Below are 21,867 nucleotides of genomic sequence, written 5' to 3' on the forward strand. Positions count from 1 at the left end.
GAGAACGTTATTTTTACATTCATAGAGAAATGAACAAACTACCAATTTAAAGAGACGTCGTCACATATGACGTTCCCTGAGAACGTTATTTTTACATTCATAGAGAAATGAACAAACTACCAATTTAAAGAGACGTCGTCACATATGACGTTCCCTGAGAACGTTATTTTTACATTCATAGAGAAATGAACAAACTCCCGTTGCTATGGCTGGACCAATAAATTGTAATAAATGTAACAGAAATTTAACTATTTTTTGTTAGATGTAACTATTTCTCTATGTGTATTTTATATATTTCAGTTTGTGTTAAATGTAGCTATTTCTGTGTGAGTGTTTTATATATTTCAGTTTGTGTCAGATGTAACTATTTCTGTACATGTGTTTTGTTTCCAGGATGATCTCCAAGATTCAGGGAAAGTATCTCAGCTTCTGCGACAGATCGCCAACTACCAGGCGGGAATCACCCCCAGTCCTAAAGAGTTCACAAAAGGCAAGGCTCTAAAGGTAAGTGGGGACATTGTTTTTAGTCCACTCCATTGTATTTCATTTATGCTTACACTCATATCCAGTTCACGTTCAAGCATGCTGTCCTGGGCTGCATTCAGCCAGACCGAGCAGAAAAACGTTTGACACAGTGGTTTATATGGTTTACATTAAACCAAACAGTCACGTCTGGAACTAGTCAAATAGTTGCGAACGTTAGCGAAATGTTCACTGTTCGAACACAGGCCTGGACACACATCTCTTCAGCTGTCTGGGCTTTCTGTCCAGAACAGAGGGTTAGTTGTTACTTGTTAGTGGTTAGTGGTTAGTGGTTAGTTGTTACTTGTTAGTGGTTAGTGGTTAGTGGTTAGTGGTTACTTGTTACTTGTTAGTGGTTAGTGGTTAGTTGTTACTTGTTAGTGGTTAGTGGTTAGTGGTTAGTGGTTACTTGTTAGTGGTTAGTGGTTAGTGGTTAGTGGTTACTTGTTAGTGGTTAGTGGTTAGTGGTTAGTTGTTACTTGTTAGTGGTTAGTGGTTAGTGGCTACTTGTTAGTGGTTAGTGGTTAGTGGTTAGTGGTTACTTGTTACTTGTTAGTGGTTAGTGGTTAGTTGTTACTTGTTAGTGGTTAGTGGTTAGTGGTTACTTGTTACTTGTTAGTGGTTAGTTGTTAGTGGTTAGTGGTTACTTGTTAGTGGTTAGTTGTTAGTGGTTAATTGTTAGTGGTTAGTGGTTACTTGTTACTTGTTAGTTGTTAGTGGTTAGTTGTTAGTGGTTAGTTGTTAGTGGTTACTTGTTAGTTGTTAGTGGTTAGTGGTTAGTTGTTAGTGGTTAGTTGTTAGTGGTTAGTTGTTAGTGGTTACTTGTTAGTGGTTAGTGGTTAGTGGTTACTTGTTAGTGGTTCGTGGTTACTTGTTAGTGGTTAGTGGTTACTTGTTAGTGGTTAGTGGTTACTTGTTAGTGGTTAGTTGTTAGTTGTTAGTTGTTACTTGTTAGTTGTTACTTGTTAGTGGTTAGTGGTTAGTTGTTACTTGTTAGTGGTTAGTTGTTACTTGTTAGTGGTTAGTTGTTACTTGTTAGTGGTTAGTTGTTAGTTGTTACTTGTTACTTGTTACTTGTTAGTGGTTAGTGGTTAGTTGTTAGTGGTTAGTGGTTAGTTGTTAGTTGTTAGTGGTTAGTAGTTAGTTGTTAGTTGTTACTTGTTACTTGTTAGTGGTTAGTGGTTAGTTGTTAGTGGTTACTTGTTAGTTGTTAGTGGTTACTTGTTAGTGGTTACTTGTTAGTTGTTAGTGGTTAGTTGTTAGTGGTTACTTGTTACTTGTTAGTTGTTAGTTGTTAGTGGTTAGTTGTTAGTTGTTACTTGTTACTTGTTAGTTGTTAGTGGTTAGTTGTTACTTGTTAGTTGTTAGTGGTTACTTGTTAGTTGTTAGTGGTTACTTGTTAGTGGTTACTTGTTAGTTGTTAGTTGTTAGTGGTTACTTGTTACTTGTTAGTTGTTAGTTGTTAGTTGTTAGTGGTTAGTTGTTACTTGTTACTTGTTACTTGTTACTTGTTACTTGTTACTTGTTACTTGTTACTTGTTAGTGGTTAGTGGTTAGTGAGAGAGAAGTCGATACAGTGGTCTTACACCTACCCATAGTGTCATTAAACTCACTTTGGGTGGGAACCTTGACTGTGATACGAACCCAGTACCTACTAGCCTTAAGTCCAATGGCTTAACCACGATACCATCAAGACCACTCCAATTTATTTGTTGTATTTGAGTAGCCTATATGGCAGCAGTAGGGCTCCCCTGTCTGTCTGTCTGTCTTTTTTTTTTTCTTCTCTCTCTCTCTCTCTCTCTCTCTCTCTCTCTCTCTCTCTCTCTCTCTCTCTCTCTCTCTCTCTCTCTCTCTCTCTCTCTCATTCTTTCTCTGTTCAACTATCAAAATAACCATGTCTTATAGACATATTCACTGAGTCACCATGACTGATATATCAAAGGCTGTGGTGTGTGCTATCTTGTCTGTGGGATGGTGCATATAAAAGATCCCTTGCTACTAATGGGAAAATGTAGTGGGTTTCCTTTCTAAGATTAAATGTTTGACATCCAATAGCTGATGATTAATAAATCAATGTGCTCTAATGGTGTCATTAAACAAAAGAAAATTTAACTTTGTATTCACAAAGTAGTACAGTCAGCAATGTTTTGAAGTAGATAAAAAACAAAAACATAATCTGTTCAAGAACAAAACAACATTGACTGACTACATTTTACTTTTATGAATAAATTCAACAAATTGTTTTGAAAGTGCTACATAACTCATGACAAACACCTCAGTGTCCTTATTAACATTTCCTGAAGCAAGTGACAATACCCACTGCCTAGAGTGTAATACAACTGTTGAATGGACTCCAAGGTGCTCTTTAAAGTGAGCCCAAGTGTATTTCACTTTTGCAAAACATAACTGAATAGTGAAACGTCAGTTCCTTGTATTACAAATACCTGTTCATGCGTTCTAAAATGTGGTGAATCTGACATGGTTTTTTGAAGGTCAACCTGTCTCCTGTCTCATGTTACCAAATCCGCCTGGGACCTGCCTCTGTTCCTTTTGTGTATCCAGGTTTATCTCAATCTAATATAATTGTACCATCCCATCAAATACAGCACATACGGTAGTTTGTAGGCTGTATATACACCGTGAAATCATTAAAAGAAATCTTAATAAAAAAAATCTTTTTAGTTTTCTTTTGCAACTTGGACTCCTTAACAGTTATAATAAAGACAATTTGATTAAATGTTGACATGAAATATCAGCAAAACTATTGTCTTTGGGGAATATAATTGGGGTTTAGTCGTGAAATGAACACTTTTCATTTGCTAATCAAAAACGTTTATGAAACACACACTTTACAGTGCTGCAAGATAAACATCAGTCAAAATGGTTTAGGAAATTTCGTTTCAAAAGTATTTCAGTTATGTAAATGCTAGTTAAAAACATCCATGAAAAACAATATTTTTTAATTATTGGGTTTCAATAATTTGGTATACTGGTACAACCATTTACTGGTAGGTAACACAGACATTAAATTTCCACACAACTGGCATTAGATATATACTAGTCAAAACCATGTATTAGAATTATAGGTATGTGTATCCTAATGAACCGGCCTTGGTGGTGCAGTTGTTAAGCCATCAGACTACAGGCTGGTAGGTACAGGGTTTGTAGCCCGGTACCGGCTCCAACCCAGAGTGAGTTCTTAAGGGCTCAATGGGTAGGTGTTAGGCCACTACATCCTCTTGTCTCTCACTAACCATTAACCAACTAACAACTAACCCACTGTCCTGGACAGACAGCTCAGATAGCTCAGATGTGTGCCCAGGACAGCGTGCTTGAACCTTAATTGAATATAAGCATGAAAATAAGATGAAATGAAATATGCTAATGAAAATTATGTAGGGAATATTTCACTAGTGTGTCTTGTATCTGTTTATTAAGTTAACTGAGATAAAAGTGAATATAAGTAATCGTCGATATTGTCCCAGACTGCCGTACATTAAAATTATGATTCTGGTAGTAGACTAACAGACATATTTGTAAAATGCCGGTAAGGTATCTAGTTTAACGTGCTCATATATCACAAAGGTTTCAAACATGCCTCGCACAGGCTTAATCTCTGACTTAACCAGTGACGAAGTCCAGGATGGGAGGGGGTGGGTGGAGGGGTAAGTTTGAGGGGGGGTGGAATTTGCTAAACTGTTTCTGATGCCATATCTGAAAAAACAAATCTTATTTAGATGATAACTTGTTAAGATTGCTATTTTACAATAAACTGCTGGACGATTTACCCTTGTTTGTGTCATACATGATGCTGATGTGTTCCTGTGTTTCAGAAAGCCAACCTGGGCACAGTTCTCGGTGTCTATCTTCCGTGTATTCAGAATATTTTCGGCATTCTCCTCTTCGTGCGGATGACGTGGATTGTCGGGATGGCCGGAGCACTGGAATCTTTCTTCATCGTCTTCATCAGCTGTTTAACAGTAAAATACTTTATATAATATCTGTATTTGATAACCATAAAATACTTTATATAATATCTGTATTTGATAACCGTAAAATACTTTATATAATATCTGTATTTGATAACCGTAACATACTTTATATAATGTCTATATTTGATAACCGTAAAATACTTTATATAATATCTGTATTTGATTACAGTAAAATACTTTATATAATATCTATATTTGATAACCGTAAAATACTTTATATAATGTCTATATTTGATAACCGTAAAATACTTTATATAATATCTGTATTTGATTACAGTAAAATACTTTATATAATATCTGTATTTGATAACAATAAAATACTTTATATATAATATCTGTATTTGATAACAGTAACATACTTTATATAATATCTATATTTGATAACCGTAAAATACTTTATATAATATCTGTATTTGATAACCGTAAAATACTTTATATAATATCTATATTTGATAACAGTAACATACTTTATATAATGTCTATATTTGATAACCGTAAAATACTTTATATATCTGTATTTGATAACCGTAAAATACTTTATATAATATCTGTATTTGATAACCGTAAAATACTTTATATAATATCTATATTTGATAACCGTAAAATACTTTATATAATATCTGTATTTGATAACCGTAAAATACTTTATATATCTATATTTGATAACCGTAAAATACTTTATATAATATCTGTATTTGATAACCGTAAAATACTTTATATAATATCTATATTTGATAACAGTAACATACTTTATATAATATCTATATTTGATAACAGTAACATACTTTATATAATGTCTATATTTGATAACAGTAACATACTTTATATAATATCTATATTTGATAACAGTAAAATACTTTATATAATGTCTATATTTTATTATTGTTTTCATCAGCTGCTTATCTGTAAAATACTTAATATTCTTATCATCATTTAACAAAAACATCAGAAAATGAATAATGACTTCTACAAACATTAGCATACAGCTGAAAACACATTGTATATACAGACACACTAGTATTCTAAACCAAAAAATGCATTTATTATGTAATTTTACTAGTTAAAAAACCTCTATTAATTGGAAAAATCTTACGATGGCAGCAATGGATAATTTCTTTAATGATTTTCTGCTAATTAATCGAAAAGAGTAGCCCATGAAGTGGTGACAACGGGTTTCCTCTCTCAATATTTGTGTGGTCCTTAACCATATGTCTGACCCCATATAACTGTAAATAAAATGTGCTGAGTGCGTCGTTAAATAAAACATTTCCTTCCTATTTCCTTTAATGATTTTCCAGCTGATTAATTTAATTATCTTCCCTGTGATATATAATCTGTGTGCAATACAGGTTTTTAGATATATAATTTAATTATCTTCCCTGTGATATATAATCTGTGTGCAATACAGCTTTTTAGATATATAATTTAATTATCTTCCCTGTGATATATAATCTGTGTGCAATACAGCTTTTTAGATATATAATTTAATTATCTTCCCTGTGATATATAATCTGTGTGCAATACAGCTTTTTAGATATATAATTTAATTATCTTCCCTGTGATATATAATCTGTGTGCAATACAGCTTTTTAGATATATAATTTAATTATCTTCCCTGTGATATATAATCTGTGTGCAATACAGCTTTTTAGATATATAATTTAATTATCTTCCCTGTGATATATAATCTGTGTGCAATACAGGTTTTTAGATATATAATTTAATTATCTTCCCTGTGATATATAATCTGTGTGCAATACAGGTTTTTAGATATATAATTTAATTATCTTCCCTGTGATATATAATCTGTGTGCAATACAGCTTTTTAGATATATAATTTAATTATCTTCCCTGTGATATATAATCTGTGTGCAATACAGCTTTTTAGATATATAATTTAATTATCTTCCCTGTGATATATAATCTGTGTGCAATACAGCTTTTTAGATATATAATTTAATTATCTTCCCTGTGATATATAATCTGTGTGCAATACAGCTTTTTAGATATATAATTTAATTATCTTCCCTGTGATATATAATCTGTGTGCAATACAGCTTTTTAGATATATAATTTAATTATCTTCCCTGTGATATATAATCTGTGTGCAATACAGCTTTTTAGATATATAATATAATTATCTTCCCTGTGATATATAATCTGTGTGCAATACAGCTTTTTAGATATATAATTTAATTATCTTCCCTGTGATATATAATCTGTGTGCAATACAGCTTTTTAGATATATAATTTAATTATCTTCCCTGTGATATATAATCTGTGTGCAATACAGCTTTTTAGATATATAATTTAATTATCTTCCCTGTGATATATAATCTGTGTGCAATACAGCTTTTTAGATATATAATTTAATTATCTTCCCTGTGATATATAATCTGTGTGCAATACAGCTTTTTAGATATATAATTTAATTATCTTCCCTGTGATATATAATCTGTGTGCAATACAGCTTTTTAGATATACAATATAATATAATGCAATCTGTACTTGTAGACGATGCTGACATCCATCTCAATGAGCGCCATAGCAACGAATGGCGTGGTTCCTGCGGGTGGCTCGTACTTCATGATTTCTCGGGCGTTGGGTCCTGAGTTTGGTGGTGCGGTTGGTGTTCTCTTTTATCTGGGAACATCAGTGGCATCGGCCATGTACATCATTGGAGCTGTGGAGATTTTAGTGGTAAAACTTAGTTTATTAGATATACATAGAGGATAATAAACGAGTTTGGTGGCACGGTCGGTGTTCTCTTCTATCTGGGAACATCAGTGGCATCGGCCATGTACATCATTGGAGCTGTCGAGATCTTAGTGGTAAAACGTTATCTCTAGATTTGTTAAGTATTCTATCACAAACAGTAGAGATCTTGGTGGTAAAACTTTATCTCTAGATATGTTATGAGTATTGTATCACAAACAGTAGAGATCTTGGTGGTAAAACTTTATCTCTAGATATGTTAGGAGTATTGTATCACAAACAGTAAAGACCTTAGTGGTAAAACGTTATCTCTAGATTTGTTAAGTATTCTATCACAAACAGTAGAGATCTTAGTGGTAAAACTTTATCTCTAGATATGTTAGGAGTATTGTATCGCAAACAGTAGAGATCTTGGTGGTAAAACTTTATCTCTAGATATGTTAGAAGTATTGTATCGCAAACAGTAGAGATCTTGGTGGTAAAATTTTATCTCTAGATATGTTAGGAGTATTGTATCGCAAACAGTAGAGATCTTAGTGCTAAAACTTTATCTCTAGATATATTATGAGTATTGTATCACAAACTGTAGAGATCTTGGTGGTAAAACTTTATCCCTAGATATGTTAGGAGTATTGTATCACAAACAGTAGAGATCTTAGTGGTAAAATTTTATCTCTAGATATATTATGAGTATTGTATCACAAACAGTAGAGATCTTGGTGGTAAAACTTTATCTCTAGATATGTTAGGAGTATTGTATCGCAAACAGTAGAGATCTTGGTGGTAAAACTTTATCTCTAGATATGTTAGGAGTATTGTATCACAAACTGTAGAGATCTTGGTGGTAAAACTTTATCTCTAGATATGTTAGGAGTATTGTATCACAAACAGTAGAGATCTTAGTGGTAAAACGTTATCTCTAGATTTGTTATGAGTATTGTATTACAGAGATCTTGGTGATAAAACTTTATCTCTAGATATGTTATGAATATTTTATCACAAACAATAGAGATCTTGGTGGTAAAACTTTATCTCTAGATATGTCATGAGTATTGTATCACAAACAGTTCTTGGTTATAATATTTTATCTTTAGATATGGTGTGAGTATTTTATCACAATAAGTAGAAATTTTTTTGTTAATACTTTAACATTAGACATTCTATATTTTATCACCAACATTAGGAATTTTAGTGATTATACTTTATCTTTAGCTACATTTCCTGAATGTTTTATCACAATCTGTATCCATTTTTAGTAATACTTTATTATTAGAAACTAATAGTCAGGGTTTGCATTGACGCATAAATTGCACATCCTGTCTCATAATTTGCCTCCATTAACTTGTATTTTAAACACACGAGGGGATGTGTGCAGATTTATTTTTTAATTAATTTATTTATTTTTTTCCAGAAATTTATATCACCTGAGATATCGATATTTGACGATGTGTTTCACAACTATCGGCTGTATGGGACTTGTGTTCTAATTGTGTTAGCGCTGATCGTGTTTGTTGGAGTGAACTTTGTCAGCAAGTTTGCCGCTCTGTCTCTGGCCTGTGTGATCATTTCCATCTTGTGTATTTATATTGGAATATTTGTGTCGAATGCGGACACTAGTGTTGAGTAAGTTAACTATGTGTCTACATTTACGTATAGTTTGTTTTGTCTGTTTGTTTTTTGTTGGTTTTTTCGTTGGTCTCTTTGTGCTGAAGGTTCAAAGAAGAGCAAAGCGGGGGACATGTTTGTCTCACCTTTGTTAAGTGAAAAAGTGAGCTATAAGTATTGGTGGTGGTCCAAGTAGCATCAATGTTTGCATTTAGCTCAAAGTTAACATTTTGCATTTAGCTCAACTTTAATATTTTGCATTTAGCTCAAGGTTACAGTTTTGCATTTAGCTCAAAATTTAAATTTTGCATTTAGCTCAAAGTTAACATTTTGCATTAGCTCAAGGTTACAATTTTGCAATCGGCTAAAAATTAAAATTTTGCATTCAGCTCAATGTTAATATTTTGTATTTAGCTCAACATTAATATTTTGCATTTAGCTCAAGGTTACAATTTTGCAATCAGCTCAAAATTTAAATTTTGCATTCAGCTCAACGTTAATATTTGTATTTAGCTCAACATTAATATTTTGCATTTAGCTTGAGGTTACAATTTTGCACTTAACTCAAAAAAATTATTTTGCATTTACCTCAAAGTTAACATTTTGCATTTAGCTCAAAGTTACAATTTTGCAATCAGCTCAAAATTTTAATTTTGTGTTCAGCTCAATGTTAATATTTTGTATTTAGCTCCACTTCTCACAAAATATAACTATCAATGAAATTTGTTTATGGCAACACTTATGGATGTTCTTCACAAATCATGTGAAGAAAAAGAAATTAAATTAAAATTTTAATAGAATTTTTGTCATTAATGTTTTGATGTTTAATGTTCTGAGGTTTTTGTAACATGCATTCAAATGAACATCTTTGGATGCAACTGTCAGTGACATCAAATAGGTTTCTGATAGATGAGACGTAATTCTATGAAATCACGATTTACAAATAAATTTTCACAGATTATTCACAATTTAATAGGTTTTAATTTTAAAAATCAGTATAAAATACAGTAATGCCTTTAAAAAAAAAAAATTATGTGTACATTTAAGCTGGCCATTGTTACAATAGTGCATTCAGTAACCCAGTCTTTTGAAGTTAGTAACCCAGTCTTTTGAAGTTATTTGTGTTACTCATTATGCAAATTATTATGGACTTGGTACACTTGGATATGGATAAATATAGCGAAACAGGACAGTGATCTAACTTGAGTGATCTCTATTACCTGGGTAACCGACCAATGACATCTTTTTATTGTGACATTATTTAGTTTCTACTATGAAAACAACAAATTGTGGACCCCATTTTACAAAGCTATCTTACCACTAAGATCACCCTAAGTGCATAACTACATACTTAAGTTGACGATAGCGCTAAGATTGCTTTGTAAAACATGGCCCTGGTTTTTATTTTCACTTGTCGTTAATATTTTCAGCTATATTTTGTAAGATATTTTATTATGTTTCTGTATATTGTTAATATTATTCAGGATCTGTGTACTGGGAGATCGGTTGTTGGATTCTGACTCGGTGATGCTGAATGGGTCGTTCTACTGTGTGAAGAACGAGTCGAGTCCGATCTACCAACACTACTGTGTGGACAATAACTTCACGGGGGATGCGTGCGACTACTACAACAACGATGACAATGTAGCACGCACCATGAAAGGAATTCCGGGCATCACCAGTGGAGTTTTCATGGGTGAGTATTATAATATTATGCAAGTACCTGGCATCGCCAGTGGAGTTTTCATAGGTGAGTATTATAATATTATTATAATATTATGTAAATACCTGGCATCACCAGCAGAGTTTTCATGGGTGAGTATTATAATATTATGCAAATACTGGGCATCACCAGCAGAGTTTTCATGGGTGAGTATTATAATATTATGCAAATACCGGGTATCACCAGCAGAGTTTTCATGGGTGAGTATTATAATATTATGCAAATACTGGGCATCACCAACGGAGTTTTTATGGGTGAGTATTATAATATTATGCAAATACCGAGCATCACCAGCGGAGTTTTCATGGGCGAGTATTGTACAAATACCTAGTATCATCAGCAGAGTTTTCATGGGTGAGTATTGTACAAATACCGGGCATCACCAGCGGAGTTTTCATGGGTGAGTATTGTACAAATATCTAGTATCACCAGCGGAGTTTTCATGGGTGAGTATTGTACAAATACCTAGTATCACCAGCGGAGTTTTCATGGGTGAGTATTGTACAAATACCTAGTATCACCAGCAGAGTTTTCATGGGTGAGTATTGTACAAATACCTAGTATCACCAGCAGAGTTTTCATGGGTGAGTATTGTACAAATACCTAGTATCACCAGCAGAGTTTTCATGGGTGAGTATTGTACAAATACCTAGTATCACCAGCAGAGTTTTCATGGGTGAGTAATGTACAAATACCTAGTATCACCAGCAGAGTTTTCATGGGTGAGTATTGTACAAATACCTAGTATCACCAGCAGAGTTTTCATGGGTGAGTATCACACATATTTCATACCCCAGCGGTCACTCATAACAGGACAAACATGTTTTATATTTAGTCAAATAATGAGAAATGTTTAATCGTTGGTGTAACATACTACATTAGTGAGTCATTAGCACTCATTAACCAAAGATTTTAATTGATATAACTGCTCACACACAAATCCCCAACCCCAATCCATTTGTTGGCATTTTCTGATGGCTATATTTTTTCTGTTTTAATATGAAAATTTGTAATAAAATGTTACTTTAATACAATTCTTTATAGATTTCTGTTAACATAATAAGGAGAAATTAATATTTCTACAAATACCATATTAAAATGAAGCATGTAAGTCTTTATTAGATGCTGGATTTGATGCTGATATTATTTCTGATGTTGTCTTTTGCTTTCAGAAAACTTCATGAATCACTATACTGAGGTGGGTAACGTGGTTGGAACCTCAGACCCAGGTTCAAGGTCGCGGGGAGAGGTCATTGCTGATATCACAACCTCCTTTGTGATTCTCCTTGCCATTTACTTCCCATCAGTCACAGGTCAGTTTTCAGCTACTTGGGTTTCAGTTTCTACCATGTTTACTTCCCATCAGTAACAGGTCAGTTTTCAGCTACTTGGTTTCAGTTTCTACCATGTTTACTTCCCATCAGTAACAGGTCAGTTTTCAGCTACTTGGTTTCAGTTTCTACCATGTTTACTTCCCATCAGTAACAGGTCAGTTTTCAGCTACTTTGGTTTCAGTTTCTACCATGTTTACTTCCCATCAGTAACAGGTCAGTTTTCAGCTACTTGGTTTCAGTTTCTACCATGTTTACTTCCCATCAGTCACAGGTCAGTTTTCAGCTACTTGGGTTTCAGTTTCTACCATGTTTACTTCCCATCAGTAACAGGTCAGTTTTCAGCTACTTGGTTTCAGTTTCTACCATGTTTACTTCCCATCTGTCACAGGTCAGTTTTCAGCTACTTGGGTTTCAGTTTCTACCATGTTTACTTCCCATCAGTAACAGGTCAGTTTTCAGCTACTTGGTTTCAGTTTCTACCATGTTTACTTCCCATCAGTAACAGGTCAGTTTTCAGCTACTTTGGTTTCAGTTTCTACCATGTTTACTTCCCATCAGTAACAGGTCAGTTTTCAGCTACTTGGTTTCAGTTTCTACCATGTTTACTTCCCATCGGTGACAGGTCAGTTTTCAGCTACTTGGTTTCAGTTTCTACCATGTTTACTTCCCATCGGTAACAGGTCAGTTTTCAGCTACTTGGGTTTCAGTTTCTACCATGTTTACTTCCCATCAGTCACAGGTCAGTTTTCAGCTACTTGGTTTCAGTTTCTACCATGTTTACTTCCCATCAGTGACAGGTCAGTTTTCAGCTACTTGGTTTCAGTTTCTACCATGTTTACTTACCATTTGATTAAGCTTTATATATGTGTACATGTGTGTAATATTATTCATATGAAATCTAAAGCCAATGAAACAGTTACTTATTATTTTATTATTTTGTCTAACATGAACATCTCAATATCCCAAACTTGCACTTTAAACATCAAAAAAATCCTTGCACATCCAAACATCACAAAGTCACACATTTCAACATCATAAACTCACACATCTCAATATAAAAAAGTCACACATCACAAACTCACACATTTTAGTAATACAAACTCACACATCTTAGTATCACAAATTCACACATCTTAGTATCACAAACTCACACATTTGAACATCACAAACTCACACATCTTAGTATCACAAATTCACACATCTTAGTATCACAAACTCCAACTCGCACATCACATCATCACAAAGTAACACATTTTGACAACACAAACTCACACATCTCAATATAACAAAGTCACACATCACAAACTCACACATCTCAATATAACGAAGTCACACATCACAAACTCACACATCTCAATATAACGAAGTCACACATCACAAACTCACACATCTCAATATAACGAAGTCACACATCACAAACTCACACATCTCAATATAACGAAGTCACACATGACAAACTGACACATCTTAGTATCACAGACTCAAACACAACAATGCTGCCCTCTATTGTCATCATGTGGGAAATTTGTTTGTTTATGAATTAAATGTTGGTAAAAAGATGTATGTTTTTATTTCAGGACTCAACTTGGTGGCATAGTGGTTAAATCGTCAGTTTTAAGGCTCATAGGTACTGGGTTCACATTCCAGTACCGGCTCCCACCCAGAGTGAGTTTTCACAGCTCAATGGGAAGCTGTAAGGCCACTGCACTAACTCCTCTCTCACTAACCACTAACAACTAACCATTACGGTCCACTTCCCATTAATGGGATTTCGCATATGTTTTCAACATATGTGTTTATCAACACAGTACACAGTATTTTTTCCATCAATGCAATTCCATGTGCGGCTCATTTAAAAAAAGTTTATCAATGAGCAAAATTTCATGCGGAAGTTTTTCAGAGCAGTGGCATCATAAGACAAAGTATTTACTAGAGCCTTAAAAGTTCACTTTAACAATATTAAGTTTTGTATAGTAATCGGGTTGCTAAAATGCATAAATGGAAAAGCACATTTCCACGCTCGGATACGCACATGATAGATTGTACGTGAAATAATGTTAATAGACAGCTGGCCAAACCCACAGTCCTAGACAGACATATCCTACCCACAGTCCAGGATGGACATACCCTAACCCACAGTCCTGGACAGACAGACCCTAACCCACAGTCCTAGACAGACATATCCTACCCACAGTCCAGGACAGACAGACCCTAACCCACAGTCCTAGACAGACATATCCTACCCACAGTCCAGGATGGACATACCCTAACCCACAGTCCTGGACAGACAGACCCTAACCCACAGTCCTGGACAGACATACCCTACCCACAGTCCAGGACAGACATACCCTAACCCACAGTCCTGGACAGACATACCCTAACCCACAGTCCTGGACAGACAGACAGACCCTAACCCACAGTCCTGGACAGACATACCCTACCCACAGTCCAGGACAGACAGACAGACCCTAACCCACAGTCCTGGACAGACATACCCTACCCACAGTCCAGGACAGACAGACCCTAACCCACAGTCCTGGACAGACAGACAGACAGACCCTAACCCACAGTCCTGGACAGACATACCCTACCCACAGTCCTGGACAGACATACCCTAACCCACAGTCCTGGACAGACAGACAGACAGACCCTAACCCACAGTCCTGGACAGACATACCCTACCCACAGTCCAGGACAGACATACCCTACCCACAGTCCTGGACAGACATACCCTAACCCACAGTCCTGGACAAACAGACAGAGCCTAACCACAGTCCTGGACAGACATACCCTACCCACAGTCCAGGACAGACAGACCCTAACCCACAGTCCTGGACAAACATACCCTAACCCACAGTCCTGGACAGACAGAACCTAACCCACAGTCCAGGACAGACATACCCTACATACAGTCCTGGACAGACATACCCTACCCACAGTCCTGGACAGACAGACCCTAACCCACAGTCCTGGACAGACATACCCTACCCACAGTCCAGGACAGACAGACCCTAACCCACAGTCCTGGACAAACATACCCTAACCCACAGTCCTGGACAGACAGAACCTAACCCACAGTCCAGGACAGACATACCCTACATACAGTCCTGGACAGACATACCCTAACCCACAGTCCTGGACAGACAGACCTTAACCCACAGTCCTGGACAGACATACCCTAACCCACAGTCATGGACACCCTAACCCACAGTCCTGGACAGACCCTAACCCACAGTCCTGGACAGACCCTAATCCACAGTCCTGGACAGACCCTAATCCAAAGTCCTGGACAGACCTTAACAGCACAGTTCTGGACAGACAGACCCTAAGCCACAGTCCTGGACAGACCCTAACCCACAGTCCTAGACAGACAGACAGACCCTAACCCACAGTCATGGACAGACCCTAATCCACAGTCCTAAACAGACAGACCCTAACCCACAGTCCTGGACAGACCATAACCCACAGTCCTGGACAGACCCTAACCCACAGTCTTGGACAGACAGACCCTAACCCACAGTCCTGGACAGACAGACAGACAGACAGACCCTAACCCACAGTCTTGGACAGACAGACCCTAACCCACAGTCCTGGACAGACAGACAGACAGACAGACCCTAACCCACAGTCCTGGACAGACAGACAGACCCTAACCCACAGTCCTGGACAGACCCTAACCCACAGTCCTGGACAGACCCTAACCCACAGTCCTTGACAGACCCTAACCCACAGTCCTGGACAGACAGACCCTAACACACAGTCCTGGACATACCCTAACCCACAGTCCTGGACATACCCTAACCCACAGTCCTAGACAGACAGACCCTAACCCACAGTCCTAGACAGACAGACCCTAATCCACAGTCCTGGACAGACAGACCCTAACCAACAGTCCTGGACAGACAGACCCTAACCCACAGTCCTGGACAGACAGACAAACCCTAACCCACAGTCCTGGACAGACCCTAATCCACAGTCCTAGACAGACAGACCCTAACCCACAGTCCTGGACAGACCCTAACCCACAGTCCTGGACAGACAGACCCTAACCCACAGTCCTGGACAGACAGACCCTAACCCACAGTCCTGGACAGACCCTAACCCACAGTCCTGGACAGACAGACCCTAACCCACAGTCCTGGACAGACCCTAACCCACAGTCCTGGACAGACAGACCAAACAACTGAGGTGTGTGTTCAGGCCTAACCCACAGTCCTGGACAGACCAAACAATTGAGGTGTGTGCCCAGGACAGTGTGCTTGAACCTTAACTGGATATGTGTTTGAAAATTAAGTTAAATTGACACAAATGATTTTTTATTTCAGGCATCATGGCTGGATCGAACAGGTCAGGTGACTTGGCCGATGCTCAGAAGTCGATTCCCACCGGAACTATCCTGGCCATAGCCACAACCTCCTTTGTGTGTATCCTTTTAATCTCCAACCTCGGTGGCAGCTGTGGGTCACAGAATGTTTTGGTGGGGTTTTTTTATCATACTACTAGGTTTGTTTCTACTAAAATAAAGAAATTTAAGGAATTTTGGTTCAGTTTACCATGATAATAAGGTTTGGTAGAGGGTCTGCATCTTTGTTTTAATAAATTAAAAACATAAATAATTTTGACAATCGAATAGTACATGTACATAATTTTAGTTTTCAAAGTGAAGATTATATTTCCTATTTCAGTCCAGATGTAACAACAGTGTTTTTCTTTGCTGCTTGCATTGAGGGCCCTCTGCTACGGGACAAGTAAGTTTGAGTGGTGATAAATAATGTGTCAAATATTTTTCATGTTAATAATTCTATATTTGTGTTTGTATTAAGTATAATTATATGTGTGGAAAATATTTAAACCTAACTTTCTAACACTGTGTACTATGTTATATTGTCTTATGGCCAGTATTCATATCTATGATTTTTAATACGGTGTGGGTGCAATTACCAAAAAACATACCATTCATATAGAAGCAATATTATTGATAACCACAGAATTTATTTTTTCATGTTTCCATTTTTTATATTCCGTGCTCACCTGTTATGTGCCAAAAACCACATTCATCAGACCTGTCAACCTGTAGTCAAAGAGAAAGCAGGAGGTGTGTGTTGAAAAAGCAGGAGATTTTTTTAAATGGACACAATGTAACCCAAAATAGCAAAATTAACAGGAGATTTTTTCTCCTGCGCAGGTAAGCGGGAGGTTTGATCAAATATTGGGAGACTCCCGTGGAATTGGGGAGGGTTGACAGGTCTGCACTCATAGAAAATGACCCTTATAGTGTTTCAAATAGTATTTTATTTATGCAATAAACTCAGAGGTAAATTGCAGGACTAGTATCAGAAGTTTGACACCATAGGATAAGACTGCCTGTTTGGACCTAGAGAAATAACTAGACAACATGAATATGTTTTTCAAATTTATTTATTAAAAAATGCTGCTGAGCCAAGACTGACAAAACAAGAGAGTATTTTTATTTTGCACTTCACTCACGTGATATAGGCATTAGAAGTGGAAGTGGGGGAAGAGGGCACTTCCTCTCCTCCAACTCTGAAGGTTATACTATAAGACTCCATCATATGCGGTCATGTGGCATAGAAAAAGTACACCCGAGGTGGTGAACATTTCAACTTGGGACGAGGCTTTTTCTCTCATGATGGAGTCTTTTTCTCTCATTCATTCGGTAAATAAACTATTATTTTACACGAACAGACAAAGATGGCTGAACAAGTAACTGTTTTATTTGATCATTTTGTCATAAATAAACTACACTATCGTATTTGCTGTGTTTGTTTCATGTGTTAAATAAAATGTAACACTACAAGATAGCTTTTAAAATGAAGGTTTTAATAACAAAATATTAATTTAAAAGTGTGTCTAATGACCTCGCATCACCACCTCACATTAACATAACATCATATATTACCAACGACGTTATGTTAAATGCAAGCGCATCATATCCCATGTAAGATAGAAATTTCTGACATGGCTTTCTTTCATGGGATAGCTCTGTTCCATATACCTGAGGATAAGAGAAATTACCCTCTCCATCCCTCAGTCGACCAGTTTCTGGCATTTTTTTAATGCTTTTGATTATATTGTTTATTGTGCTTTTGGATTTAAAAAAAAAATAATTGTATTTTGGTATCCTGTTAATTTTGTGTGTTTTCATCATGTTTTTCAGGTATGGTATCAGTATAGGTGGCAACATGTTAATAGGCAAGTTGGCCTGGCCAAATGAGTGGGTCATCATGATTGGTTCATTCCTGTCCACGCTCGGAGCTGGACTCCAGTCTCTTACAGGTATAATAGTTTATTTTCTTATTGCACAAACATATGTTTTCAAGGATAAAACTTTTCTTTTTCACTTTCGGGACGTAGCCCAGTGGTAAAGCGCTCGCCTGATGCACGGTTGGTCTAGCATGAATCCACGTTGGTGGTCCCATTGGTGTTTTTCCAGTTACATCCACTTTACGACGACTGATATATCAAATGCTATGGGATGGTGCATTAAAAGATCCATGGCTACTAATGGAAAAATTACAAAATGTTTGGCATCCAATAGCTGATGATTAATAAATCAGTCTGCTCTAGTGGTGTTGTTAAACAAAACAAACTTTAACTATAAAAAATATCTTTTTTATTCTTAAAAGTTATATAGTCACACAAAGACATTGTGCAATACTTCTAGATAAAATCTACAGTTCTTTGCTATTTATTGACAACAGTCATTTAAAAATACCTGACTACACCTTACTTTGTATTTAATATCATTTGGTCTTGGTTGTTCTAATTCTACAAAGACTCAAGACAATGGCCTGATGCAACTGGCTACCATGTGCCGAAATTTTCATGATACTCCATCAGTATTAAGGAAGGGGACAGGGCGATCCAGGATTTTGTAAAGTAGGAGTCAAAATAAATTTAAAATGGTAATATGAGTTTGTCAAAGGCAAAAGAGCTGAGTTCCAAAAGTAATCAACATTTGAAATAAAGATGCTGAGAAATATATTTTCTTGGTAATTTAGTGATGCATATTCTAGATTATAAATTAAAAAGGGCACTTCAATGGGTTTAATTGGGAAATTTGTCAAAACATGACATTAAAATTATTTATTTATTCTTTTTTTTTATCAAAGGAAAACTTGATTTTAAAAATCTCAGATTTGTTGGTACGGTCACAGACTAGAGAAATTATAATTTGTTTTTAACCTGTTTGTATTCTTTAATTAAGGTTCAAGCATAATACCCTGGGCACATTGATTGGATAGCTAAGCTGGCTAACAGAAGTTACTAGTGGTTAAAGAAATTAATAATTAATTTTAAACAATTTTATTATGTTATAAAAAGTGTTTGTGTATATTGCAGGTTCCCCCTGATTACTGCAGGCTAGAGGTTAATTAAAGAAATTAATAATAATGTTTGTTCTATTATAAAAAGTGTTCATGTGTCTGTGTGTTACAGGTGCGCCCCGGTTACTGCAGGCAATTGCTAAAGACAATGTGATTCCGTTCCTCAGTGTGTTTAAGAAGACGACGAAGCGCGGTGAACCGTTCCGCGCTCTTCTGCTCACAGCCGCAATATCCGAGCTGGGAATTCTGTTAGCCAGCCTCGATTACATAGCTCCTATTATCACAATGTGAGTAACACAACACAATGATAGCCAGCCTCGATTACATAGCTCCTATTATCACAATGTGAGTAACATAACACAATGAGAGCCAGCCATGATTACATAGCCCCTATTATAACAATGTGAGTAACACAACACAATGATAGCCAGCCTTGATTACATAGCTCCTCCTATTATAACAATGTGAGTAACATACACAATGTGAGTAACACAACCAATGATAGCCAGCCTTGATTACATAGCTCCTCCTATTATAACAATGTGAGTAACACAACACAATGATAGCCAGCCATGATTACATAGCCCCTATTATAACAATGTGAGTAACACAACCCAATGATAGCCAGCCTTGATTACATAGCTCCTCCTATTATAACAATGTGAGTAACACAATGATAGCCAGCCTGCATTACATAGCCCCTATTATAACAATGTGAGTAACACAACCCAATGATAGCCAGCCTTGATTACATAGCTCCTCCTATTATAATAATGTGAGTAACACAATGATAGCCAGCCTGGATTACATAGCCCCTATTATAACAATGTGAGTAACACAACCCAATGATAGCCAGCCTTGATTACATAGCTCCTCCTATTATAACAATGTGAGTAACACAACACAATGATAGCCAGCCATGATTACATAGCTCTTATTATAACAATGTGAGTAACACAATGATAGCCAGCCTTGATTACATAGCCCCTATTATAACAATGTGAGTAACACAACCCAATGATAGCCAGCCTTGATTACATAGCTCCTATTATAACAATGTGAGTAACACAAAACAATGATAGCCAGCCTTGATTACATAGCTCCTATTATAACAATGTGAGTAACACAATGATAGCCAGCCTCGATTACATAGCCCCTATTATAACAATGTGAGTAACACAACACAATGATAGCCAGCCATGATTACATAGCTCCTATTATAACAATGTGAGTAACACAATGATAGCCAGCCTTGATTACATAGCCCCTATTATAACAATGTGAGTCACACAACACAATGATAGCCAGCCTTGATTACATAGCTCCTATTATAACAATGTGAGTAACACAACACAATGATAGCCAGCCTTGATTACATAGCTCCTATTATAACAATGTGAGTAACACAACCCAATGATAGCCAGCCTTGATTACATAGCTCCTATTATAACAATGTGAGTAACACAATGATTGCCAGCCTTGATTACATAGCTCCTATTATAACAATGTGAGTAACACAACACAATGATAGCCAGCCTTGATTACATAGCTCCTATTATAACAATGTGAGTAACACAACACAATGATAGCCAGCCATGATTACATAGCTCTTATTATAACAATGTGAGTAACACAATGATAGCCAGCCTTGATTACATAGCCCCTATTATAACAATGTGAGTAACACAATGATAGCCAGCCTTGATTACATAGCTCCTATTATAACAATGTGAGTAACACAACACAATGATAGCCAGCCTTGATTACATAGCCCCTATTATAACAATGTGAGTAACACAATGATAGCCAGCCTTGATTACATAGCCCCTATTATAACAATGTGAGTAACACAACACAATGATAACCAGCCTTGATTACATAGCTCCTATTATAACAATGTGAGTAACACAACACAATGATAGCCAGCCTTGATTACATAGCTCCTATTATAACAATGTGAGTAACACAACACAATGATAGCCAGCCTTGATTACATAGCCCCTATTATAACAATGTGAGTAACACAGTGATAGCCAGCCTGGATTACATAGCCCCTATTATAACAGTGTGAGTAACACAACACAATGATAGCCAGCCTTGATTACATAGCCCCTATTATAACAATGTGAGTAACACAACCCAATGATAGCCAGCCATGATTACATAGCTCCTATTATAACAATGTGAGTAACACAACACAATGATAGCCAGCCTTGATTACATAGCCCCTATTATAACAATGTGAGTAACACAACACAATGATAGCCAGCCTTGATTACATAGCCCCTATTATAACAATGTGAGTAACACAGTGATAGCCAGCCTTGATTACATAGCCCCTATTATAACAATGTGAGTAACACAACACAATGATAGCCAGCCTTGATTACATAGCCCCTATTATAACAATGTGAGTAACACAGTGATAGCCAGCCTGGATTACATAGCCCCTATTATAACAATGTAAGTCACACAATGATAGCCAGCCTTGATTACATAGCTCCTATTATAATAATGTGAGTAACACAATGATAGCCAGCCTTGATTACATAGCCCCTATTATAACAATGTAAGTCACACAATGATAGCCAGCCTTGATTACATAACCCCTATTATAATAATGTGAGTAA

The 21,867-nt window shown here is 36.3% G+C and overlaps 1 protein-coding gene across 1 annotated transcript in view; it reads left to right on the forward strand.

The window, feature by feature from the left end:
• The window catches only part of LOC121388464 (solute carrier family 12 member 4-like), a 59,188-nt gene that overhangs the window by 13,478 nt on the left and 23,843 nt on the right, over positions 1–21,867 (forward strand). The window contains exons 3-12 of the mRNA XM_041519812.1: positions 394–504; positions 4,356–4,502; positions 7,029–7,214; positions 8,641–8,852; positions 10,319–10,530; positions 11,730–11,870; positions 16,217–16,315; positions 16,582–16,639; positions 18,070–18,188; positions 19,350–19,524. Coding sequence (XP_041375746.1) covers positions 394–504; positions 4,356–4,502; positions 7,029–7,214; positions 8,641–8,852; positions 10,319–10,530; positions 11,730–11,870; positions 16,217–16,315; positions 16,582–16,639; positions 18,070–18,188; positions 19,350–19,524 — 1,460 coding nt within the window. The remainder of the gene's footprint in view (positions 1–393; positions 505–4,355; positions 4,503–7,028; positions 7,215–8,640; positions 8,853–10,318; positions 10,531–11,729; positions 11,871–16,216; positions 16,316–16,581; positions 16,640–18,069; positions 18,189–19,349; positions 19,525–21,867) is intronic.

The sequence above is a fragment of the Gigantopelta aegis genome, chromosome 14, assembly GCF_016097555.1.
Source record: "Gigantopelta aegis isolate Gae_Host chromosome 14, Gae_host_genome, whole genome shotgun sequence".
In the NCBI taxonomy this organism is placed as follows: Eukaryota; Metazoa; Mollusca; class Gastropoda; order Neomphalida; family Peltospiridae; genus Gigantopelta; species Gigantopelta aegis.